Source organism: Molossus molossus, unplaced genomic scaffold (genome assembly GCF_014108415.1).
Source record: "Molossus molossus isolate mMolMol1 unplaced genomic scaffold, mMolMol1.p scaffold_m16_p_21, whole genome shotgun sequence".
NCBI classification, from domain to species: Eukaryota; Metazoa; Chordata; class Mammalia; order Chiroptera; family Molossidae; genus Molossus; species Molossus molossus.
In genome coordinates, this window is record NW_023425357.1 from 43718216 (window position 1) to 43744656 (window position 26441).

Genomic DNA, 26441 nt, shown 5'->3' on the forward strand with positions numbered 1-26441 from the left:
GTTTCCAGGGACAACACTCATCCGTCGAGACCCTGGTCCGAGCTGGGTGGCATTCCCAGGGAAAGACTTTGCAGGGGTCCGTGAACAGACAGCCTGTCGGGCTGTCCCCGGACACCCACCTGGCCTCGAGGACAGCAGAGAATCCACAGCAGAGATACACTCTGGCTCACTGGGTCCCTGACCCAAGCCTCCCAGGAAGGTCTCAGGAACCACAGACGGGTTTCCATGCTCCATGTGCCCGACAGAGTGAAACCTTGCGTGGCCTCCACGACCCGGTGTCACTTCTGCAGCAGCTGCTCACTGGGGCTCACCTGCATTCTTCCCGTGACAGCCATGGCTCCGAACCATCTGACCACAGCAGCCGGAAGAATGTTCCAGAATGCGCGAATCAGACTCAGAGTAGCCCAAGTAAAACTAACTATGAAGGTTTCTGTTTGAATTCCCCCAAAGCACCTCTCCACGGATCCACGGATCTCATGACAGGGACAGATGCGCCCAAGCTCCCCGACCACGGTTCAGACCCCAGAGGGCTTGCGGGAGGGGGTGGGCAGCAGGTGGAAGATCTGTGTTCACCACCCCCAACTCCTTTTGTTGGTGTTTGGTTCACCATGTCCGACCCATAGCAACGCCTTCCCTCCGACTGGGTGGACTGAGGGTTTCTTCTGTGGCTCACAATACAAGCAGACACGGCGGGGAATTCCGCGGGAGCTGTGGACCCACTTGGGCCAGCTCTCACGCTGGGTGAGAAGTCCCCAGAACAAAAGAGGTTCAACAGAAGTCGTTCGTGTTTCCTGTTCCTGCCTCTTCTTCTCCCTCAAGGCTCACAAAGCCAAGCCCCAGCCCCCAGGTCTGACGAACAGAAGGTGAAGGAAAACCAGAGTGCGAAACCATTTGTAACTGGGACGGGAGGAAGGGGTCCGGAGGGGCATCTGCCGGGAGAGGAATCCCTAGACGGCGTCTGGGTGGCAGCGAAGCAGATGCCTTGACCTGGATGCTGGCGCGGCGGGGTCCCTCCTCGGGCCGCTTCAGATGGCCAGCCAGTGCTGCAGCTGCAGGAAAGACAGCCAGGCCTCAGTGCCAGCGCGGCGGGACCCCCAGAACATGCAGACTCATTTCCTAATTGCCACCACAGCCCAAACAGGCAAAGCGCCTTCCCAAAGTCATACAGCAAATCCGAAGCAGGGGGCGCACCCAGACCCCCCACAGCCCCTGCCAGGGATGCTTTGAAGGGGAAAAGGTAGTTCTCAGGTCAACATATTACTGATATACCCACAAAGCTTCCTTCAAGATAAGAAATTCTCAGCCTAGCATGGCGACACCCCATGGTGACAACGCACGGAGACAACAGGGCACTTGGTCTTCCAGGACCAAAGACCTGCGAGGTGGGGGAGGGCTGGCAGAGGGCGAGGACAGCCCTCCGGCCCCCGGCACCAGACCCGTGTGCTCTGGCAGGTGGCGTGTGGCGTGTGGCCCTGCCTCCGGCATCCAGTGCACAGCAGGGAGCAGCGAGGCCCTTCCCGCAGCCCCCCGCACGAACCGGCCAGGCCGCACCCACCTGGAACTGCCGGACGTCCCTCTGGACCACCAGGTGATGCTCGTTCTCCGGTGTGATGCCATAGGCCAGTCTCTGTGAGAGGTTGCAGAAGGGGGAGGCCTCAGCTGGGCCCGGGGACACCCTCTCAGCAGCCCAGCGGGCACCCCCAGATAAGGGCACCTGCTAGTTGGCCCTGAAGTCCCACATGAACAGTGTACAAGGTCATACAAGACACCCAACTCTGGTCGGCTCACTTTGAGTCATTCCTCCAGCGACTGCGGTCACACCCTGGGGTCCGGAGTTGAGGAGACCCACACAGTCTCTGCCTGGGAGGAGCCCACAGCGCATGGAGGGGACAAGCCTTGAGCAAACACGTGGTGGTTTTACACCACGAGGAGAGTCAAGTCCGTGGTGTAGCCCAGCAGCTGGGACTGGACCTGCCTGGCACTGGGGCAGACTTCCGGGTGCAGACACCGGGCACGACTCGGGGACTGCGTCTGGGACCCCTGACTGATCACCAGGTGGTGGGAAGCTCCCCCCGCTCCCAAGGTGTGGAGAATAAAAAGCGGGAAGCAGGTCCTGGTTCCCATACCCGGGACGAACTCAGAATATGGGCCCTCCAGGTGACCCAGAAGTTCCTGGACTTGACATTTCATAGACATGTCACAAGGAACTGGGGGGGGGAGGCCACAGCCCTGCTGGGACCCTCTGCCCTAAGTTCTCGCAGAGCTCACTCCCTGCGGTCTTCTGTTGTTCATTTGGCCCCTCATTAAGAAGTGAACTCCAGCCCTGCCGGTGTGGCTCAGCTGGTTAAGTGTCATCCCTGCACCAAAAGGTCGCCGGTTCAATTCCTGGTCAGGGCACATGCCCAGGTCTCGGGCTCCATCCCCAGTGCGGGAGGCAGCTGCTGGATTTACCGCTCTCACATTGATATTTCTCTCTCTCTCTCTCTCTCTCTCTCTCTCTCAAAATCAATAAAAAGATCTTTAAAACAAAACTGAAAACGAAAGTGAGCTGCAGGAGGTTGTGTGTGCCGGATACTGCCAGGCCGGGAGATGGCAGCACCAGTCGGTGAGGCGGGGGGGGGGGGGGGGGGGCGGGGGGCAGGCCAATGAAGGGATGAAATCTTTGTCTTGCAAAGTCAGACATGTCAGAAAGAGGCCATCACCACTGTTTGTAAAAGACGGCGTCCCGACAGCCAGAGGAGGAAGACGCGCTCCACTGACGGTCTGCGCGCACCGCACCGGCAAGAAGGGACAGGCGGCAGCTCTGGTGGGGGCCGGCCAGGTGCAGGCTCGGAAGCGGCAGGCAGTGAGCTTGGACCAGAGAGCTGGGACATGACAAACCTTAGAAGGGGACACAGGAGGGCCGCCACGAAGGCCACTGATCTAACTCATCCTTCGGGACGGGAGGGCTGAGCGTCCCCTTCCTGCGTAAGTACCAGTAGGAATGGCCGCAGATGCTCGTGGATCCCTGTGCTTGGGACATGCGACCCCGGGCCGGAAGCATGTGCTGTGTCTGCCAGGCGCCAGGCACCCGGCTAGGCATGCCCTTTTCCTGCCAGGCCCGTGCTCCCAGCCCTGGGTTACGAGTGTGGGGTGCACACTGGCCAACGCGGTGGGCCGGTCAGACCCGAGTGTCCCCTCCCACCTGACAGGAGTGGCTCCGATGCCCCTCCCGGGCTGCTCCCCGCCCTCCCCGCCGGGCCAGAGCTCACCTCCCAGAGGGAGCCCCTCGTGCTCAGGAACTTGTAGACCATGTAGGTGGGCACCAGGGTCATGGAGGACAGCGCGACGCCCCACCCGACCCAGTTGGCCCAGAGCGGGAAGGTGTAGTCATCGTAGGTGAGTGGCTTGAAGTTGATGATGCTCACCACCACCACAAACTGCGGGAGACGGGGGGGCAGGGAGGGGAGACACAGGAGTGAGGGGTGTGAGATGGATTACCAGGGGCAGAGAAGACAGAGAAGGAAGGAGAAGAGAAAGGATTCAAGAGGCAGATGACACGGGAGCAAGGGAAGGAGAAGAAGCAAGGACAGGTGACCTTGGCGCTGGACTGAGAGGGGCACACGCAGCCGCTGAGGACCTGGCTCAGGCTGGAGACCGCTAGGACGGAAGTCCACCATGGTGTCAACCGGCCTGAGCGTCCTCAGTGTCCTGTGGGCATGAGCAGACTGCCCCCCAGAACCTCCACCCCTAAGAAGCCAACATGCCCACCTCACCCCAGCCCGGGCACAGCCCCCACCCAGGACCCCGGGGCACACTACACACCAGGAGGAAGGCGGGGCTGACAAACTTCCAGCACACTCTCCAGTAGAGGCCCGGCTTGAACCCCATCATCTGCTCGATGTCGCTGCTGAACCTGTCCACACCTGCACACGGCAGCCTGTCACTGTGGCTCTGCAGAGCCCGGGCCACCCCTGCTGCCCCGCCAGGGTCCGGCCTCAGGTGGAGAGCAGAGCAGTGAGGCAGGACACCTGCACCCACCCTGGGATGGACACCTGGCCGGTCAGAACGGACAGGGTCACTCTGTGCGGCCACAGTGGGTTTCTCAGAGGGCGACAGGCCCGGAGAGGGGTGGGACCTGGCCCCCGGCCACCCTGCCAGGCCAGCCTGACTCCAAAGCCCGATTTCCCGTCTCGTTCACGCCCATCCACACGGGCCAGTGGCAGAGCGGCCGACACACACAAGTGTCGTTCTGAGTCACAGGACACACTGAGAACAGGACTAACGCTCGGATGTGACGCAGGAGAGACACACGGTGATGACACACTGGACACCCGGCCACACGCTCCGCCTGCAGCCCAGATCCGCCGCTCACATGCAGGACCCCGGACCACCGGCTCTCCGACGGGTGTCCGTGCAGTGTTGGGGACATACACACAAACAGCCACGCATGGTTCATCTGAAATCAAGTTCACTCGCACCGTCTTCTGTTGTGGGTCAGGCAGCCTGCTCTAGAGCAAGCCGCGGGGCTCGGGGGTCAGCCGCTCCCCCCGAGTTCCTCTGACGGCTGACACTGGCGGCCCCCGGGCCTTGTGGCCGCTGTTTAAGGGGTTCATGCAAAGATGAGCTGTCCTGACAAGGAATTCGCTCAGCTCTGGAACTGGGCGGTGGCTGCCCCTTGCTCCCCAGGGGTGAGGCTCCAGAACACAGGCCCAGCACATACCATAGAACCAGGAGACGCCGATGGCCTCCATGAGCACAGCGAAGAGAATGGAGGTCCCGGCCGCGAACGTGTCCAGCAGGGTCAGCACGTATATTCCACCCTGGGGCGCGGGGAGAAAGCCTCAGGCACTCTTGGCTGGAAACGGCCCGACAGGTCCAGCCGCACAGCACACCTGTGCCCTGTCCCTCTCTCAGGACCAGAGAGAACGTGGGTCACGGGTTGGTGCTACTGTACGGATGTTACTCATTTGCATCCTGACAAAGGCCTGCTGGGGTCAGGGCGTCTGAGGGTGGGTATTGAGCCAGCATAAAGCGAGGGTGTCAAAGGGACTCCCGCTGTCTCACACCAGGGGTGCCTGGAGTCCTGAGGCTCAGACGTGGGAGATGACAGCGTGTGTCCCCTAGGGGACTGGGCCACAGGACTGAGGATGTCTGGTGTCCTCTGAGCTCACCCGGCCCTGCCCATGAGGCTGGAAATGCCTGACTGCCCCAGCAGCCCACATGCTCCAGGTGACCCGGGGTGCAGCCTCTCACCTTGGTTATGCAGAACAGGGCCAGGAGGAAGGTCCCGAGGGTGATGCCGAATGTGAAGAGTTTTCGGTGTCGCTTCAGGACCAGGAAGTCGTCAGCCAGGCCTGTGATGACGGCCTCCATGCCTCCCATCTGGAGGGAACCAGGCAGGGTGGGGTGCACCTGGGTCTCAGGCTCGGTGACCTCCCGCGGTTGGGACCGCCTCGCCTCTCGGAGAAATGGGCAGGTACTGCCTTCCTCCTCAGCCTCTCGCCCCACTTCTACCTGTTCTCAACCAAACTCAGGACCCAGAAACTACGTGGCAGAGGGTGAAGAGTTAATTCTGTGCCCCCTGATCCACAGGCACCTGTCTCCTGCCCCCTTGCTCAGCCCCAGTGGGTTCTGATGAGCCCAAAATGCCCCGCCCCGCAATGCATTTGCACTAACTAGGGTCTTCTGGAGCTGCTAGTGCTGGGAACCCGGCAGCAGCTTCCGCCAAGGATTTTGGCTGCTGCCCTTATCACCCCGCAGAGGGGTCACCTCCAAGTCCACTCTCAGGGTGCCCCCAGCTATGGGCAAACTATTGTCATTGCCTCCTATGGTAACAATCATGCGTTTGCTTAAGTGATCCGCGCCCGGGAAGGCGGACAGGCAGGACGCAGGCCACCGCTCCCAGCCACGACCTGCCTCCTCTCCCCGTGGTGGGCAAAGTCAGGGCTCCTTCCTAGGGACCTGGAGCAGCCTCCCAGCCCTCTCCACACACTGCCCGGCGCACCTACTGGGAGGCGGGAGGGACGCTGTCTGCTGGCCCTACTCTGAGGCAAACTGCCCGCGTGCTCCTGAAGGGTGGACACAGATGTAAAGAGGGGCTCTGATCTAACCCTGCAGATGGGTAAATAAAATGGGGTGCCCGGTGCTGCTGCTGGCTCGCGACGGAACAGTGACACAGTGACGGGAAGAGTGCCCCGCTCGGCGGAGGAGCCCCGCACCTGTCTGAGCTCAGGTCCCCCTGCAAGGGGGGGCGGGGGCTGGCCCATCTGCGGAGGCCCGACGTGGATTCCCACGGTGCCAGTGGGCTTCTGTTGGTTCCTGGCTTTGGCCTAAGTCTTGCCTTTCTGAGAGAGGACTCACTCCCTTCTTTGCATGTAAATAGGGCCTTCTGGAAATGACCACTGACTAGGGGCTCCAATGGTGAGAACCGTGTGTGGAGGGCACCCTGAGCAGGGTCACTCACGGAGCTGTCAATGCCCAGAGCCAGGAGCATGATGAAGAACACAATAGCCCAGAACGTGGAGCCCGACAGGGTGGAGATGGCTTCCGGGTACAGGATGAAGACCAGGCCGGCTCCTGTAAGAAACATCGAGGGACCCATCACTGGCTGGGACGGCTGGTCCGAGCTGCAGGAGGGAGGAGACATTCTGAGGGCCAATCAGCCCCAGGCCGGACGGTGGTGCCTGGTCAGTCACAGGTGGGCAGGGAAAGCCAGGGTCTGGAGAGGACAGGCGAAGGCAGCTCCAGCGTGCAGTTCACCCCTGCGCCCAGGAGGTGGCCCAGAGAGCAGCACCGCGCGGGACAGTTATGCCTCAGACCCTCCTCCTGCGCACGTGCGGACCCTCTCCCTCTCCCAAGCTCCCCGGTCTCAGCTTCGCAGTGGTCATGAGAATACTGGGACGCTGGGAAGGACTCAGGCTCCAGAGTTGGACTGGTCAGCTGGGGACCGTGGGCAAGTTTGTCTGCACGTCAGCTTTCTCACAGTTAAAGGGGGTCTATTCACACTCTCGGCGTGAGCAGGCACGTCCAGAGCTCAGCACAGAGCTGGCACAGAGCAGATGCTCCAACATCTGCCCGGCTTGGAGGAATGTTCTGTCACATCTGCAGGCCGGGCCGGCCTGGGATCCCCCCACCCCGTGGGCAGTTGGAAACCTCCATGTCCAGCCCTGCAGTCACACAGCCACCGCGGAGCTGGGAAGCCATGAATGAGGGGGCTTCTCGGCCCCCCTCTCAGCAGGCTAGGGCTGCCCACCCACCTTCTGTGGCAACATCCTCTATGTTGACCTTGTGCTCATGGGCCATGTAACCGAGGATGGAGAAGATGGCAAACCCAGAGATGAAGCTAGTGACGCAGTTGATGGTGCTGGTGAGCAGGGCATCCCTGGGGAAAGATCACTGTTAGTTCAAGTCCCCTGACGCTCCTGACCCTGCTCATTGATCACTGGACCACCCGTGGAATCTGCAGCTTCGAGCACCTCCGAACACCTCCAGCTCCCTTGCTGCCCTGTGGATCCCAGGGCCCTCCCATGGTGTGAGTACCTACAGGCGAAGGAAAATAGGTCAACAGCTTCTGGGTGAAATACTCCGAGACCAGAGTCTGGTATCAAGCTCTTGGGGAATTGAGTCAACAGCCTCCTTCTCCAGCCAACTTTCCATGGCTCCCCAGTGTCTCTCAGCTTTTCACCCAGGCACCCAGGGCTTTGCTAAGATGACCCAACCTTCCTTCCAGGGAGTGCACATGAGGGACTCATTTTCCAAGAGTCCCTAATACGCATACTCTGAACAAATAAAGCCAGTCAACCTGCTAGCCCACACGCCTCTCAGCTCCTGGCCGTCTCAGGCTGCTCCTCACCATGCGTGCCATCCACCTGTGTCTGCGGTCACAACCCTGACGACCCAAAGCCCACCTCAAACTCTGCTCCATGCGCTTGCTGACCGCCCCACCTCCTTAGCCTTCCTACAACCTGCCCCACTGGTGTGCCGGCGTCCTGCTCTGTCTTGTACCAGAGGGGGTGCGACTCTGTCTTCAGCCTCTGATAGAGTGACGGAGCCAGGCCCAATCTGCGCCCACGTGCAGAGTCTGCTCTGCCAGGCCCTCACCGCTCACCTGACCAGCCTGGATTTTCCACCCTTGCCTGCCTGGGCATCGGACGGACAGACAGACAGTGCTGTCTGCTCTGAGAGCCACACAGTACCATTCTGTCCCAACCACCCACCCCTCGGATCTCCCGGCGCCGATGGCTTCAGCTCTCCCAGCCCCTCTCCCAGTGTCTCAGGGGTGCCCTGCGTGGAAGAGACTTCATCGGACCCCACAGGCCATGCTAGGCTCGCGGAACCCCAGGATGGTCCACTCTGCCTACTTCACAGAGGAAGAAACCCCAGAAGAAAAGTTGACGTGTCCCAGACCAGAGCCCTCTCTCCCATCCCTGCAAGGACTGATCCCTGGGATTAAGTGTTTTCCAGAACCTCGAGAAGGACCTTACCTGTAGCAGTTGTTGTCAAATTTGTTGTAACTGGCAAATGCAATCAGGACTCCAAATCCAGCCCCCAAGGAGAAAAATATCTGAGTTGCAGCATCAATCCATACCTGAGGTGAGCAGACAGAGCCATCAGCCTCTGCTCTCTCAAGAACGGGATGCTCTCTCAACTCCAAAAAGGCTGGGACGCCCCGGAATGCTCTGAGACCCCAGGACACAAGGCCTGAGCCCGAGTCAGCAGTGTGCACCCCGTCCCCCCAGAAGCCTTAACAAAATAACAGGGCAGAGAGGCTGGGTCTCTCTAGCATCTCCCGGTCTTGAGTGGTCAGGAGTAAGCTCACCCTGGGGGAACTGAATTTCATGTTCTGATTGTCAAAGAAAATTAATCAGCTAACAGTTTCAGGTTGTGTGGATGGAGTGAGGGCAAAGGGCTAGGACTCTCGGGAGTCATGGTGACGTCTTCAGAAAGGGATGTCTCCCAGCCCACATGGTGTTGGTTCCTGGGGGCCAATGAGGTCTACATAGTCCATCTTTGGGCGATGACAGCACATGGCTGGAAGCCTGGGGATCTGAGCCCGTGTCTGAGCTCCCGCCTCCCGGTCTGGTCCTGGCCAAGTCCGTGTCTCTGTGTGTCAGTTTCCTCAGCTGTGCAGCGGGAATGACTACACCCAGCCCACCCATTGCTGCCACTGGGTTGTGAGATTCCTGTCCGCACCCCACTCGCGAGCACGGGTGTGAGGAGAGGGCCGACCTGATGGAGCGGACGGATCTGCTCCTGGGACGGCACCTGGCGCATTTCCACTTGTTGGGAAGAACTGGCCATTCAAACCGTTGCAGAGCAAATAGAAATCTGACTTGTGTCACCGTTTACAAGGCTGACTCATGTCCTGTGCTCTGTCCGCTTACTGACAGTTGCTAAGGGTACGGGTTTCTCTCTTGGTTGCTTGGCTATACCCCTGTGGTGTGTGTGACGTTGTAACCCTGGGAGGCGCCCCTCCTCATCCTGTGTTACCAGAATCATTGTGGGTTCAAAGAGAGTGTGAAGAAGCCTTCGGGAACAGTGAGGGAACAACACCGAGGCACCGTCACCGAGGCGGGGCCAAGGGCAGAGCTGGAGACCGTCTCTGCCATGATTCGAAGATGCTCAAGGCCCTGGTCCCTCCAAGATCACCTGCTCCCCACCTCACCCACCTGCTCTGGACTCCACATTCACCCCTTCTCTGTGGTCTGTGCCTGCGGCAGGACCGAGCGGGAGGGGCTGTGGGGGGGCCGTCAGCAGGGCCCAGGCCTCCCTGGGGCTGATGCCACCCCCGTGCCGTCACCTCGGGATGATGGGCACTGGAGACTGGGAAGAGGGCTGGGTAGCTCAGTGGGTGGGGGCATGCACAGAGCAGGGGTGAAAACCCAGGACAGAGCACTGCTCCCCTTGAAAAGAGCGGTCTACGAAGGCCACCCAACGGGACCACAGAATCCCAGGCCCTCAGAGGTGGACAGGCTGGTGGAGACCCACAGTGCAAACTGCTCAGGCGGAGAAGCCACAGCCGGACAGGGAAGGATCGTCTCGGTCACACAAGTGTAGGCGGAGCTGGGACCAGACTTTCTGTCGCTGCCTGCTTGAGGACCCCAAGCCTGGCCCTCGGTGGGTGGTTGCCGGGCACTGACCGTGGCCTCTTTGAGGCGGTAGAAGTCGATGTGCAGGTAGGCGCTGATGCCGTTGGAGGCGCCGGGCAGCGTGATGCCGTGGACCAGGAGCACGAACAGCACGAGGTAAGGCAGCGTGGCCGTGATCCACACCACCTGCCGATGGACAAGCTGGCCCTGAGAGCCCTGCTCTGCCTGGGGCACGGGCCCTCCCCTCCAGACCCTCCCCCACCGCCCTTCACCCCGTGCGCAGGCCCCGAGCTCCACCTTCAGGCCCGGTCCTGGCCGGACTCCAGCACAGAGGGAGCCGACAGGGACCAACCCTGGAGAGCTCTGAACCAAGGGGGAGGGGGGGCAGCCACACCGGGTGGGCACAGTGCTGCCCTAGGGCTAAGCGCACGAGGACAAAGGCCAGGTCCTCACGGCGCCTGACACCTCCTTGTCCACAAGCTGCCTCTCCTGACCCATTCAAGCTGCCCAGGAAGAGCGAGGCTCAGCCGCCTGTGTGCCCTCTGCCCCCCCCCCTTTAACCGCACTCCAGCGCACCTTGCCAATGCACTGGTCCGGGGGGGGGGGGGCGGGCAGAGCTAGCACTTGGCCTGCTTCCCCTCGGCGGATGTCTCCGGGACACAGGGACAGTGCACTGTCCAGAAACCCACACAAGAAGAGATGCCCCCGAACTAAAAGGAGACCCCGCCCCACCCTGGCCAAGGTAGAGGAACTGATAAGAAAGGTGCGAAACTGTCATTATCTGCAGATGACATGACATTGTACATAGAAAACCCTAAAGACGCCATCAGAAATCTACTAAACTTAATAAATGAATTTGGCAAAGTAGAAGGATACAAAATTAACGTCAAGAAATAGATGGCATTTTTTTTGGTACATGTCCCTAGTGGGAACCGAACCCAGGACTCTCTGGTGCGCAGGCCAATGCTCCAACTGCTGAGCCAAACCGGCCAGAGCTCGATGGCATTCTTTTTTTTGAAACATCGACATGAAAAGGACGCATTGAGCGGTTGCCACCCGCACGACCCAACCAGGGCTGGGGACAAACTGCAACCGAGGCACATGCCCTTAGCGGGAACCGAACCTGGGTCTCTCTGGTCCACAGGCCAACGCTCTAACCACTGAGCCAAACCGGCCAGGGCTCAATGGCATTCTTATACACCAATGATAAACTCACAGGAAGAGAAACTAAAAAAAACCAATCTTATTTACCATTGCGGCAAAAAAAATTAAGATACCTAGGTGTAAACTTAACCAAAGAAGTAAAGGACCTCTTAACAGAAAACTATAGGTCATTGAAAAAAAGAAATAGAGGAAGATATAAAAAGTGGAAGAGTATCCTGAAAGAAAATGTAGGCAACAAAATTTCAGACATCAGACGCAGCAGAATTTTCACTGATACATCACCTAAGAGAAACAAAGGAAAAAATGAACACATGGGACTACATCAAACTAAAAAGCATCTGCACAGCTAAAGAAACAACCATAAAAATGGAAAGGCAACCCACTGTATGGGAGAACATCATTGCCAATGATACATCAGATAAGGGGTTAATTTCCAAAATATATAGAGTACTCATACAACTCAACAAAAGGAAGACAAAGAACCCAATTAAAAATGGGGCAGAGGAGCTAAATAGACACCTCTCCAAACAGGACATACAAATGGACAAGAGACATATGAAGAAATGTTCAACATCACTAATCATCAGAGATGCAAATTAAAACAATAATGAGGTATCTGCCCTGGCCAGTTTGGCTCAGCGGTTAGAGCGTCGGCCTGCGGTCTGGAGAGACCCGGGTTCAGTTCACGCTAAGGGCACGTACTTCGGTTGCAGTTTGTCCCCGGCCCTGGTTGGTTGTGCGGGTGGCAACCACTCGATGTGTCCCTTCACGTCGATGTTTCTCACTCTCTTCCTTCCTCTCTCTCTCTCTCCCATTCTATCTGTACAAAAAATGGAAAAATATCCTCAGGTGAGGATAAAAAATAAATAAAAAATAATGAGGTATCACCTCACACCTGTCAGAATGGCTGCCATCAACAAATCATCAAGCAAGTGTTGGTGAGGGTGTGGAGAAATGGGGACTCTGGTGTACTGCTGGTGGGAATGCAGACTGGTGCAGCCACTATGGAAAACAATATGGTGTTACCTCAAAAAATTAAAAATTGAACTGCCATTTGACCCAGTGATCCCACTTCTAGGAATATACCCTAAGAAGCCTAAAAAAACAATCAGAAAGAATATATGTACCCCCATGTTCATAGCAGCACTATTTACAATAGCTAAGATCTGGAAACAGCCCAAATGTCCATCAGTAGACAAATGGATAAAAAAGCAGTCGTACATATACACAATGGAGTACTATGCAGCTGTAAGAAAGGTCTCTTACTCTTTGAGACGACATGGAGGGACCTGGAGAGTATTATCCTAAGTGAAACAAGTCAATCAGAGAAAGACAAATACCACATGATCTCACTTATTTGTGGAATATAAAGAACAAAACAAACTGATGAACAAAACTGACCCAGAGACATAGAAGTGGGGTGCAGACTGACAAACCTTAGAAGGGGATGGGGGGAAGAGATACACCACAGAACTTACATGCATGTATGTGTAACCAGTGGACATAGACAACAAAGCTGGGGATGGGGCGAGGCAGGGGATTGGGATGAGGGTGTCAATGGGGAAAAAGGAGAAACATTTGTAACAAAAAATAAAGTAATAAAAATAATTTTTAAAAAAGAAGAAAGGTGCGGAGAGGGGGTTGTGTGGGCCGGCTCACCTTCCTTCTTACCCTCGACTACACACTGACATACTCGGGGGAAGGTATAGATAAAAATGTCAGAGTTCAGATCCCATTCTTGGAGTTTCTGACTTATTCTGGGGCGAGGCCTGCACTTCAGTATGTTAAAGACCCCCTGACAATGTAAACGTGTAGTCAAGGCTACAGATCCCGGCTACGGGCGGATGCAGCCATGGGCGACGCAGGCAGCAGGCTGTGCCCCCAGCAGAAATGTGCTCAGGGCCGGGATAACCTGACCCCAGGAAGACTCAGTGAAACGCAAGAGGAAACATGACTTAAGGACCAGACGGCCCCGCCTCTCAAAGTCCTGACACTAGGCAGCCCCGAGAATCTTTACACACCCATAAGGAGAAGTCCTGAAACATAAGTGAGGGTGAAGTTCTTTGCCAGCCTAGAGAAATCTGGGCTAAACACAAAAATTGAGATGTAGAAAGTAAGGTCACGTGTTTTCCATAACTATGCTTAAGGGCTGGGATTTATCCTCCTCGTCTGTCTTTCCCTCCAGACCATGAGCTCCTTCGAAGCAAAATACCCATAGTTTTCCAACTTGTATCCCCAGCACATGGCTCACACGAATGCTTAAAGAATGTTTGTTGGATGGGTGGATGAATGAGTGGACAGTTGTATAATGAATGATTGGATTGATGACTAGATGGACTGATGGATGGACAGGCGGGTGGATGGATGGATGGCTGGGTGGACAGATGGTTGGGTGGATGGATGGTTGAACTGTTAAATGGATGGATGGACGACTGGATGGTTGAATATATGGTTGGGTAGATGTTATATGGATAGCTGGATGGTTAGGCAAGCACATGGTTGAGTGGATGGATAGATGAATGAGTGGGTCAGTAGTAAATTAGAGGGTTAGTGGATGACTAAGTTAGTGAAAGAATAAATGAACAAATGAGTCAGGGAGTAATTCAACGTATCAGTGGTTGGTCATGTCTTCTGAGGGAAACAGGAGAGGCATCAGGCTCCTCTGTGACATGTTATCCAACCGTTCCTCCATCCTTCCCTTGCTACGTGGGAGGTCTTTGCAGGTATGGGCCTTAGATTTCTGTTTTCTCCGAGGGGTGTAGGAACAAGAAGGACAGATTGCCAAAAACAAACGAGGAGGAAAACATGCTTTAGAAGGTGAAGACATTGCATCTGGAAGGCCTCACACTAATCCTGGATTTATTCTCCCAAATTGGGACAAATAAGCCAAACTCCTCGGTGACGGGCACAAGGCAGAGCCCTCTGATGGCTTCCCTGGATCCTACCTGCTGTCCACTGCCCAGCCCAGCAGGGAACAAAAACACCACTCCCCCCACCAAAAACAACAGCCCCTAGTCTGACTCTCAGGAATCTCCCATGGAGTGGGGAGGCCGCCCTGCCTGGCCCTGCCTGAGGCTCCAGCATGGATTCAGTTGCCCCAGGAACACACCAGGGCATGCTGAGCTTACCCTGACCGCAGTAAAGCATCAAGAAAGGGGACTGTGTTTTGTCCACACACATGTGCTGGAAGTAAACCATCTGAGTCTTGTGGGAAGTTTTCAGAATTGATGGCAGGAGTGAGTTCTGTTGCCTAAGATCTTGTGTTGAAGGGGGGCTCTTGGGCCCTTGGCCAACAGCTGACTCATGCTCACGTGCGCCCCCTGTGCACACAGGGCGAAGAGAAGGGACCCTTGGGCTGTCAGCCCCACCCCAGGCTTCTCTGCTCTCAAATGTTCAGTTGCAGTGGCTCTCTGGCCATGTGAAGCCAAACTGCGTCTATGTTTGGGTATGAGATGAAAAGATCAACGAGAAGCCCACTGGTTTGGCAAATGTCATCGGTTCCCCAAGAAGACACTGTTTTCTGTCACCTCAAATCCAAATTCTCCCCCACCTTGTGTTTCTATGGATACAAGTTAGAATTGTCATGGTCCAGGGTAGCCAAACTGAATGGCTGATAATCCCAACGAGGGAGGTCTTAGCCCCTCAGAAGGAAGGCCTTTCCACTGAACAGGGCTCTCTAAGAGGAGGCGCCGGGTCCCGTCATTGCCCGTGTGCCAACCTTGCTGGATCCACGCATGAGGCAAAGGATGGCCGAGGGCAAGGTGAGGCTCGTGGGCCCACAGCATGGAGGGCACCAAGGAGCACGTCCGAAATGCAGTCCTCGCCTTGCCCCACGGAGTCACGCTCTCCAGGAGGCAGCCAGGGACCTGAGCTAACAGCCCTCCTGTGATTCTTCTGAGCACTCAAGGCTGAGAAGCTCGAGGTTTAAGGTCTCCCCTAACACGGAGATGATACAAACCGCCTGAATTTACCCTCCAGTGATTTATCATTTGTGATCCCTTGAACTGGGTTTTAGGGACATTTGCACTAACAATGAAGACACACTAAGATTTATGAGCTGAGGGGTACACACTGAGGTTACCTGAGAAAACACTGAGCTATAAATATTTTAGCCCATTCGTCATTCATACACAAATTTGTTATTTGTTATAACTGGGTCCAGTAGAGTCACTGAAGCAAGCAGGGCCAGCCTATGTTGACAAACTGGTGAGACTTGGCTAGAATTACGACTTGAACTCAAAAGTTAACATGAAAGATCTTTCTATTTAAATATTCTAGAACTCAGATTTACTTTGAATCGGTCCAGCTTCCTCTCTCCTGACCCCACCAATTTTGCCAGAATTGGAGAGGTGTTCCGTCTTTTCCCTTCCCTAGAAGAGCCCAAGGCCCGGCAGTGACGAGGACAGAGTGAGGTGGCTGACCCTGGCCAGTGCTGTCATTTAGATTTATCTCCAAGCATGAAGATTCAAGGCTTCTGGAAGTTTAGTTCAACAGTGAGCAGAGCAGGTGGGGGCCTGGGCCTGTGGCTTCCTTCCACCCCACGGGAAGTTGGCAGAGTTTGAAAACCACTGAGCACCGGCAGGGGTGGCAGGGACAGAGGAACAAGGATCACTTGTTGAGCAGTTCCCACCTGCCAGCCCTGCCCTGAGGACCTGTCACTGCACCTTCCCAGCGGCCCTGGGGGCTGGCACCGCGCTGCAGGTGAGGGCCCCGAGGCCCAGGGAGCACCACTCACCTGAGGCCACCCAGTGGCAAATGATGGCACCTGGACTCCAACCCAGAGGCTCTGACCACCGGGCCATGTGCTTACCACTCACTCTCTTGTATATTCGAGACCCAGGTTCAAGTCCTGGCCATGCTCAAGGTTACCCTGAAAGCCTGCCCCTTGGGCCCTGTTTCCCCATTTCTGTCAGCAGCTTGGAGCAGTGGCCCCGAGGATCTTCAGGTCCACATGGGGGTGCTCGCTTTCCAGGCTCGTCGTTGGTGAGAGCCGCTTCGGCCCAGGACGGAGATGCGCAGGCAGGACCCGGGCGGCCAGCGGCGGTGCGCACGGCCCGCGGAGCCCTGACTCAGACTTCCCTCCTCTGCCCTGAGGTGGCCCAGGGTCAAGGTCAGAGAGTGTACGGCCGGGGCCTCTCCTGCTCAGACTGCACCCCCCCACGTCCCAGCCGCGGCCGTGAGGTCACCAGCTTCCCAGCACAGAGCTTTGGGCAGGACAGGAAGGGCGCTGGGCCGGGCTGCGGAGGGAGCCCCGCCCCGGGCCGGAAGCAATCTGCAAGGAATAAACCCTCTTGTTTTCCTCCTGAGCCAGTTTATAAAAACAATTAGAGACCGGGCACAAGAATGTGCTACGTGAGGTCCTTCCCTGCTGACCAGGGACTTACGCAGATGTGGGCTGTGGCTCCTGTTGACGCGCTTCCACCTGGGGGCTTCGCTGGGGCAAGTTCCTGCCACACCCCCACGACTGCGAAGGGGCCTTGCCAGAGGACAGCACTGTCCCCGCAGGCAGACAGCTCGGTCCAGGCTCTGCCCCTCTGGCGATGGCTGCAGGGAGCTTAATCTCCAGGTGCCACACGAGAAGCCTGACCCCACCCCGAGGCCAGCAGCAACATGGAGGCCGCACACCCTCAGCGCGAAACCTGCACAGGCCAGGAGACCCTGCTCCAGATGTCCAGGAAAGGCACCGAGAGGCTGGGCAAGGCTGACCTGGGCTTCTGCACCTGTGCTTTGCTCAGGCCATTCCTCCTGCTGAAAACCCTCCCCCTTACTCTGTCTCCACCAGCGCCTGTCCTTACAGACCTAGCCCAGACGCCACCTTCTCCACAGTCTTTGCAGTCCCTCTCGGGTGACAGAGCTTCCTTCCCCCACTCATGCAGCCTGTCACATTTCTGTGCCCGGGAGGCCCCATGGTCCCGTGCTGTGAGAAGCCCAAGCTTCATGGAGGGGTGATGTGGGAACAACCCAGAGTGTGCTGGTTGACAGCTCCAGCCGAGTCCCAGCCAGGACCAACGGCCGCTGTGTCACATCCGAGCCCCCAGTTCTGTAGCCCAGGCTATACCACAGAGAGCGGGAGGACCACCCAGCTGAGCCCAGTCAGCCCACAGAATGAGGAGAGATGATAGAATGGTCATCATTTTACATCTACGTCTTGGGGTGGTTCGTCATCCAGCATTGCTAACCAACCACTGGAAGGGACAGCTCCCAGCCACGTCCTCTTTAATGCAGTCAAGCTCACATGGGACCATCGGGTCCACATGGGATGTTGTTCCCATGATGTTCCTCAGCCTAAGAATCAGGGCCATGACCTGAGTTTGCTCCACCCCGAAGGGCTGGCTATAGGGGAAGGTATCATTTAGGTTCCAACGCCAGCTCTGGCCAGGGCCCTCCTAGGTCATCTAACCCACGTGCCTCTCCTCAGGGCTCCTTGACCCTTGGGGGCACTCAGCACTGTGTCGGAGGAAGGACAAAGCCCCAGGATACACGGATACCTTCCGGGGCATTCTCTTTTACTCAAACATTCAGAGGGGGAATGGCTGGTTTCTAGAGAGGCAGTGGTTGTGTGCCAAAGTAGGAGGGGACGTCTGCGTGAAGTTTTAGGCCAGAATTCAAGATATATCAACGCAGGTCAGTAGGTTGCTTTTTGTGGCAGGGGACCAACAGGCTTTTACCCAAGTCCCATTCCCAGGTCCCTTAAGGGAGCCTTGGTGAAAAAGTGTGGGTGCCCTGGTCCACTTGTAACCCCCACTTTACTGTGGGGGGCCTGGGCTCAGACGGTGGCGAAGCTGGGAGAAACCCAGGCTTTGTGAGGACGGCTCCACCTTCTCTTCTCTCCAAATGACTTACAGGTAGAAAAAAAATTTTTTTGAGGCCAACCTCCCAGCTGAAGGAGAAACAGAAATATTACCTTTCCTGATGTTTTCACGCCTTTCCAGAGGCTGAAAAACAGGATGATGACGACGACCAGCAGACAGAGCAGGAGCTGCCACTGGGGCAGGCCGATGTCGTGGATCCCGCTGCTCTCGTGGAGGTGCAGGACGCTGCGCCTGCAGGACAGACCCGTCAGGCAGGGCGGACGGCCACGGCGTCGACCCCGGGCCATCCCCCACGGGGCACGGTGATGGAGACAGGCCCTGGGCCGCTGGCCACAGCCCGGCCTCATTTGGGACTGCTCTGTGCATCGCGGTCTGTGCCCAGGACTGCCCTCCCCGGGGCAAGCGAGTCGCCTGGGAGACTTCCTGCTGGCATCCGGTGGGCAGAGGCCAGGGAGGCTGCTCAACATCCAAAATGCTCAGCCCAGTCCCCCTCCTCCAACATAAGATCATCCGACCCCAAATGTCAAAAGTGTCAAGGTTGTGAAATCCTGGTCTAAAGCAGAAAAACGTAAGCCTTTCAGAATCTGAGACCTTTCGATGGGATGGTCCCAAGTCCCTGCCCTCACCACACCCTGCCTGTGACCCCTGGCGACCTTCAGCCAGCTGTCATTCCCTAATCACAGGAGGCCTTGAACTTGCTGTTTCTTTTCGCCTACAACACACTTCCCAGCCCAGTTTGTCTGCCTGGCAAACTTCTTCTCACCCTGCAAGTCTCAACTCCAAGATGATGTCCTGGCTTAGGCCCCTATGCTGTGTGGAGAGAGGGAGAGAGCGATGAGAACCGGAGCCAGGCACTGAACCCATCTGACTTAATGCTGCTTCTTCCCTTCGCTTTAGGGGCAAAGGGTTGAATGCCTCTAGTGTCCAATCAGATGGCAGGTATGCCCCTGGCAGGCCCAGGGGAGCCGCGTGCAGGTGAAGTCGGCCTCCAGGACTGTCGCGCGGGTGAAAGACAGGACCCCGGCTGATTCCCAAGCAAAGGGATGCCAACCCGGCGTCCTCTCCCCAGCAGGCCAGGCCTTGAGGGTTAGTTCGCACATGTCGCTTGGGTTTGTTGGAGTTTTCCAGCAAGTTAATGAGAATGAATCATTATGAAGTACACGGTCCGGGCTTTCCAAGTCTACGGGCCAAATGGGCTTAGTTTCTCACTTGACATTTAAACACAGGGTGTTGGTGGTGGGCGGAGGGGATCTCCTCCCCGCCAGGGTCAGGCGGAGGGAGAGGTTCTCTATGCCCGGCATGTTCCCCAAGGGCGCCCTTTACAGATAAAGTCGCAAGCGTCACGGTTTCTTTGAGCTGCTGGCTGGGGCTGGGGGAGAACAGCGGTTTTGCTCCCTGGAGTGATAGGTTCAATCCATCAGCTTAAATGAGCACACGATGCAACAGCATTGGCCAGCAGATTCCGGGAAGAGAAACCACCAGCCTCCTCAGGGCTGGCACTCACAGTCCCACTTGCTGGGTCCCCAGACTGAGGTGGGGTGACTTTCAAAGCAGAAACGTTCAGCTAACAGGACTGTGTGCCACTAAAGATCCAGAGGCAGCTCACGATTTAGTGAGTCGGAAGCTCACAACAGCCGGCTCCGAGTGAGAGAGCGGCGCGGGGTGGGTCCTGTCCCCCCCGGGAGACTCCTGCACTCGGGCCAAGTCCACCCCATTGCAGACTCGGACCGGATGAGGAGAAAGACGGGAGGGAGGCTGTGAAGGGTGAGAGCCTGGACTCAGACAACCTGGGTTCTGATCCTGGCTCTGCCTCTTACCTGAAGTCTGAGCCTCCACATTCCTATCTGTAAAGTGGGAACACTGACCACCCACATGCACTGTGAAGGCCGAATGGGGCGTGGATGTGAAGGAACGCCTGGGGCCTGGCTCAGGTAGCTCCGCAGCTTGGGGAGGAGGAGGGCTTACCAGGGCAAGGGAGGGGCGGGGCAGGGCGGGGCGGGGCGGGGACTCTGCAGAGCAGAAAGCTGCTAAAATAAGCCTTAGATTCTGCTTCCCACTCTGTGCCCCAGTCCCCTCAGCCCCGCATCTAAGAATGTCATCTTTTCCCACTACTTTCTGCTCACAGCTGAGCCTGGAGGAAGTTGACAGCGGTGATTAAAGCAAGCAGGGTCTCCAAACCCAACTGACCTCTCCCTCCTGCTGGGCGTCTCTGCTGGGCAGACCTGCTGGCCTTTAAGACATCAGAAGAATAATCAAATAATAACTAGAGGCAAATAAAGACTAGAGGCAAGGCTGCCATTTTCCATTTTACTTTGTAAGGACAAAGGTTGTCAAGAGCAAAAAAGGAAAACCTGGTCTTTCCCTTTGCTGTGCGATGAAAAAGGGGGGGAGGCAGGAACCCACTGCGTGTGTGAGGGCACCCCCTCCTCCTGGTCCAAACCACACTCACAAACTAGGAGGACCTAAAACCTCTGCCCACAGCTCTCTGAGGTCCTGGCATTTCTGAGGCAATGCTCCCCGGGAGAAAGCAGAGGAGGCTGTGGATTTTCCGTGACGCGACACTGGGGGTGTCAGCCTGGCCGCAGCATGAACCTCGTTCTGGCTGAGATGGACAGTGCACTGGCCAGGCCAGGGGCTCTCGACCTTGGCGCCTATTAGAATCTCAGAGCAACCATCAATCCAAGCCCCCTGGCTGATCTCATCAGTTCTCATGACACCTCCTCGCAGAAGCCCTCCCTGACCACCTTTCCCCCACAATCCCTTTCTACCACCTGCCTGGTTTCAGTTCCTTAAGAGCACTTACACCCCCTAAAATGTGTTTTATTTCCTGAATGGCAGGTCCACTCTCTAAAACATTCCTGCTTCCTCACCTGTTTGCGTGGGTACTGTCTCCCAACCCCCCTCTGGAGCCAGAACACAAGCTGCCTTGTCTACGGCTGTGTCCTCAGCTCCTAGCCCAGGGCCAGTACACGTTACACATGGTGACTGGCGCGCCTCCCTCCTCTCTTGTGGTTTTCCTTAGCGGTTGGCTCGGGTCCTGCCCAGCACAGCTCTCAGTGTGCCCATGTGAACAGGGCGAGGGGTGGAGGACTTACTCGTAAAACTCTGCTGCGGGCGTGAACTTGTACTTGGAGTACTTGGTGTGGTTGCCCAGCAGGGAGGCATTCAGGAGCTTGGGGTCGGTGCAGTTGGGGCTGTTCCAGGCGTGGCCACAGTCGGTCCAGGGCAGGTTGAAGGTGAAAGAGGAGAAGAGGTAGTAGAGGGACCAGGCGATGATGACATTGTAGTAGAAGCCAACGTAGAGGGCGATGAGGATCACAGCGTAGCCGACTCCTGGGTGGGGGCAGAGGGGTTAAGCAGGGCTTCCCCAGGCCCCACCCAGAGCCAGCTCTCCTGGGGGGCTGACTCCCACCACTGCACTACCGGACCCCACATCTTCCTTTTTCTGTAGCAGATGGTCAGAGCCCCACCTGTGTCTCCTGGGCACCCACCTCCTGAGGGCTCTCTCTGGCCAGTGGAGTCCTCTCTACCCATGCATTGGGCAGGCCAGGTGTGGCAGGACCTAACTGTCCACAGGGAGCAGCAGGGTCAAGCACTGGAGTGTAAGTGTCCAGCTCCCTGCCTTGGCAGGATAACACGGTATGTGAATGAGCCCGGACCTGCGGTGGACTGGCGTGTTGGCTGCCTCCCCTTCCCTACCCGATTCGGTGTTTCCTGGGATCACCTCCCCAGGTAACTCCTAACACTGAAGCCTTGTCTCAGGACCTGCCTCTGGGGAGCCCCAAACAAGCCTCCCCGATCAGAACTTCAGCCCTGTGCATCCCACTTTAAACCACCAACCTAGCCTTCCGGAGTGTATCAGAGGATCCTTAGGGCTGTTCTATGGCTCTTGCCTACAGTAGACAGATTTTGGTCTGCTGGGAGTAGCCTAAAGTATTCCTATCATGTAAGGTTTGAATGAGGCGCGTCCCTCACTTTCTTCATCTGGCTGGAGGCACATGACTGAGGCCTGGCCAATCAGAGCTCTACTTCCCACCGCCACCGCGAGGGGCTCACAGACGAGTGTACGGACTCCGGTCAAACCAATGAGAGTCCTTTCTGGGGCCTCGAAAAGCTGAGTCATCGTTCAACTTGGTAGGGTTTGGTCCTGTTGCCGATGGCCCGCTGAGCTAGTGCCTGAGGAGCACGCGCCTGGGACTGGTGCTGTCACAGGTGAAACAGACTTGAGAAGGGTCGAGAGAGACTCTAGATAAATTATTTAAGAACCTGGATCCAGCTGTACCTAAAGCTAGTGAGAAACTCTTGGACTTCACTGCATCATAAGCCAATAAATTCTCTTATTTAAGACACTTTGAGTGGGATTTCTGGAAATAAAAAAATAATCCCTAACTTAATATACTAATGCCTCAGAGCCTCTTGTACCAGCCTCACCCACTACAGGACAGGACCTAAGGTGCGTGGAGACCCGTGCCAGCTGGAGCAGGCTCAGAGCAGTCGCACTGGTGCTCTGTGCTCTCCGTGCCCAGCTCCCTAAACAGTGCTCGGGAGACACGAGTTCTCACTCCAGGTCCTTCTCTCAGCGGCACAGGGACCAGGAAGTGGCCGTGGCTGTGGCCTCTTCCTCCATACGTGTCCTCAGTCCTAGACGCAAGCAGGCTTCCCCTTGGATCCCAGCTGCGACCAGTCAGTTGTGGCTGTTGTACTAAGATTGTGAGGCAGCTTGCTGGCTGAGCCTCCGCGGATCTGGGGTCCATTCATCGCGTCCCCGCGGGAGCAGCGGAGAGCGGGTGGCGGGCGGGTGCCCTGGCACGCTGCACCCCCCCCCCCAGGAAGCACACCATCCGGCCATCACTGTGCAGCCCCTGGGGAATCGGGGTCCCAGACTTTCTAGCTAAAGCTGTGCGTGAAACACCGATGCTCCCCATGTAGCCTTGGATGGTGGACACGCTTGAATCCCACGAGAGTTGGGCTACCTCAGACCCCACCTTCGGGGCAGGCTGTCCAGGGCACCACGGAAGTCTTGGTGGACAACCTTTGACTCCCCAGCCCCGTGCGTTACCTTTGAAGAACGGGCAGATCTTCCACACGGTGGCTGCCCCTTCCCGGTTGAACTGGCCCAGAGCCAGCTCCATGTAGAAGAGGGGCATCCCGGCGATGATGAGGAACAGCGTGTACGGGATCAGGAAGGCACCTGGGGGACACAGAGGCAGAGCGTGACCCGGGCCCGCCCAGCGGCCTGCCCCAGGGTGCCCGGAGCAGGCTGACCACAGCTGTGAGGGTCCTCATTCCTCCGCTCGCCCACCGCTGCCCGAGGGGCGCTGTGCGGTAGGCACACGGAGCAACACGGGACCGTTAGCACAAATCATCATAACAGCAATGATGACAGTGTGGTAGTAGTGATAGCCTAATAATGAGGCCCTGTAATCAAATTTATAAAATCTGGGTTAATCAAAGCTACAGAGGCGTGTCTCTTGCAGGTGCCCGGGTGTCTGTCCACAGACACACCCCGCGAAGTGCCGGGAGGAGGCTCACAGGCAGGTCCGAAGCAAACTCACCTAAATGCTGACCTTTCCTTTCATGAAGCCTCACTCTGGAGAACGCCAAATGCCCAAACCTTTCCTTTTTTACGTAAGAAAATTGAGGCCAGCGAGGGAGAGACAGCGCCCAAGGTAGCACGTGCCTGAGTTTCTCGTTTTGCTCATATCTGAGTCGTTCTAAGGTCACATGGGTTTTCCCCACACACAGTCTCTGGATCCGCTCGGTCTGACAGGGCCAGGATCGCCCCCGGGGACACTGAGGGTGGAGAAGGGACTGGAATTGGGCCTGTTTGCGCTGCTGATAATGACAGAGGCGGGACTCGAATCCGGGCACTTGAAGATAAACAGACTGGAACAAAGAGGCCAGAAGCTCAGGTTTCTGGCCAGGAAGGTGCCCACTCAGAGCATCGCAGAAACTGCAGGGGCCCCTTGGCAACGGGCAGCAACCGGTCCCTGGGAGAATTCCAGGCGGACACCTGTGAGTTCCAGAGACAATTCCTGGGGTGCCCACAGCCTGGGGTGAGCTTAGTGGGCTCCCACTCTGTGAGTGGCTCTCTGGGATGCTTGCCCGTGAGCCTGGGCTGCAAGGCTGGCCGAAGCCAGTGCCAGCGCCTCTTCCTGGCGTGGCTGGAGGTGACCAGGCCACATGCACACTCCTCTCGCCATTGGGCTCTGGCTGAGATGCCGTAGCCTTAGAAACCAAACATTCCCTGCCCTGTCCATGCCAGGGAAGTGCAGAAACTGGGAAATATTTAATGAGGGCAACACTGGAAATATGTCCCCCAGGCACTTGGCATGCTATGTCGCATTCAGTCTTCACAAAGACCCTAGAACGCAAAGGTCATTACTACCTCCATTTTACAGATGTGAAAACTGAGGCTCCAAGCTAGCACAGAGCTATGGCCATCACATGACACCCAGGGTCAGAGTCACCCAGCTCCTCAGACGGTCAGTTCTCCACTTTCTTCCCAGGAAGCCCAGGTCTCTTAGGAACAAAGTCTGAAGTGTGGGCCCCAGTCCCTGAGACCCAGTCCCTTCTGTAGCTGCAGATGGGTTAGCAGGGTGGGCAGTAGGGGAGAAATTATTGGAAAGTGAGTATATCTTATGCATTAAGCAGGGCACTGGGCTCTGGACCTCTGCGATCCCATTTACCTTCCCAGAAAGCCCCTGAGGTTGCAAATGCCGTACCCATTTTTCAGAGGAGGAAACTGAGGCTTGGAGAAATTAAGTGACGTGACCAAGCTCACCCAGCTGATAAGTGATGGATCTGGGATTCAGACCCAGGTCTGCCAGAGCTTCAGAGCCATGCTGCAGATTCCAGAACATTCCAGCCTAGCTGAAGTACAGAGTCTTGGTGGGGGGTGTTCTGAAACTGGGGATCTGGGCCCAGCTAAGCCACCTTATTTGTTGGTCACAGGCTGGTCCAACGCTCCAGCTCTGCTCCAGGTTGAACCTCTGAAACGGCCACGTGCCACCCTCTCTTCCCTCCTCAGTTCTTGCTTTCAGCCTCTGCCCTGTCCCTCTCCCACAGAGACAGGGCTGGCCAGCCGCCTGAACCCATGTCTGTCCCTGCCGACAGTGTGACAGTGACGGTGCCGAGACTGCCGGTGCCGATGGAGGGAGGTGGTGATGGTGACGGCGTGGGTGGTGAAACAGCAAGGACTGATTGAGCAGCTGTTATATGCTAAGCTACACACTAAGTTTTCCCATAATTATCCATTTGAAACCATCCCTGAGAGATCATTACCACGAATCCCATCTAACAGATGAGGGAGCGGGAGCTCAGAAAGGTCAAGTTGCTTGTCCAAACTAGTAAGGACGCAGCTTGGCTCCACCCTGGGTCTGTCTCAGCCCTGCTCTGCCTGGTGGCCACTCCCTTTGAGGGCCTGGAGCTAGACCGTAGGGAAAATTGATGTATCAAACTGTTTAAAAGGCCTGAAGTGCGAAGGCAGTGGCCAAGGGGCTGTGGGGAAGGAGAAGCCAGGAGTCACAGCCCAGGTCTTGGCACTGAGGTTTGCCACTGGCAACTGGATGTTCTTTTCTACAAGGAAGGGAAGAACAAGCAATGTCAGCCGATTAACCAGGCACCTCCTGTGGGTCAGTTTTCTCACCCTGGGTAGCACTGCCAGCAGGTCGGCTCCCTTTGAAATTCATCTCTCGCGCTGGGCAGGAGTGGCGGCCGGTCCACCGGGAGGAAGGAGCCGTGTCTGCCCAGCAGGAGCTCCCGGTGGAAACACAGGAGAAGGAAGAAACCGCCGTGTGGGCACGAAAACCAGAAAGCTGCCGGCGACGGCCAGTGCCTTTGCCTGACAAAGGCGGGTGACCAGCGAGCTGGCCCATGTCCCCTGGCAGAAGGATCTGGAGGCAGCCAAGGCAGAGCCAGAGTCAGGCTCCAGGGCTAAGCCTGCTGAGGACGCCTCTCTGGAAACAGCCCTGAGGCAGCTCTGGGAAACTGAGGCAGGACTTCTAGGGCGGCCGCCTTGCAAGGCGAATACGGCCACGTTCTCACAGCCCTGCTGCACCCCGGGTGTGGCACCTGCGGCAGCCCACTGCGTGGGCCTGAGAGCCGAAGATGCCAGCCTGGCTCCTCAATGCCCGGCCGTGCGGGTGCTGGCTGGCCAGGCCGGCACAGCTCCCGAGGGTCTCTACCACATAGACACGCCACGAGCGCACACCTGTGCCCACTCACACTAAGGGACAGGGCCACGTCTGCACACCCACCACCCACGCAAACACAGGGAAAACCCCTGCCGACTGAAAGGCACCAGAGGCCTTTGGATGAATTTAGTAAGAAAGCATCTGTCCAGCACACACTGCCTGCACCCCACTATTAGAAAGGAACCCTACTGGTCATGGAG

General features: G+C 56.9%; 1 protein-coding gene across 2 annotated transcripts in view; it reads right to left on the minus strand.

Annotated features, from left to right (window-relative positions):
* Positions 1–993: 993 nt before the first annotated feature.
* SLC6A2 (solute carrier family 6 member 2) overlaps positions 994–26441 on the minus strand; it is a 34020-nt gene continuing 8572 nt past the window's right edge. For both annotated transcript variants that reach the window (XM_036274856.1, XM_036274857.1), the window contains 13 exons: positions 23106–23237; positions 21142–21379; positions 18139–18277; positions 10122–10256; positions 8466–8569; positions 7239–7363; positions 6446–6558; positions 5236–5364; positions 4703–4802; positions 3805–3905; positions 3252–3419; positions 1556–1627; positions 994–1049 (listed from right to left, as the gene is read on the minus strand). In XM_036274856.1, coding sequence (XP_036130749.1) covers positions 1026–1049; positions 1556–1627; positions 3252–3419; positions 3805–3905; positions 4703–4802; positions 5236–5364; positions 6446–6558; positions 7239–7363; positions 8466–8569; positions 10122–10256; positions 18139–18277; positions 21142–21379; positions 23106–23237 — 1580 coding nt within the window. In that variant the 3' untranslated portion in view covers positions 994–1025. The remainder of the gene's footprint in view (positions 1050–1555; positions 1628–3251; positions 3420–3804; positions 3906–4702; positions 4803–5235; positions 5365–6445; positions 6559–7238; positions 7364–8465; positions 8570–10121; positions 10257–18138; positions 18278–21141; positions 21380–23105; positions 23238–26441) is intronic.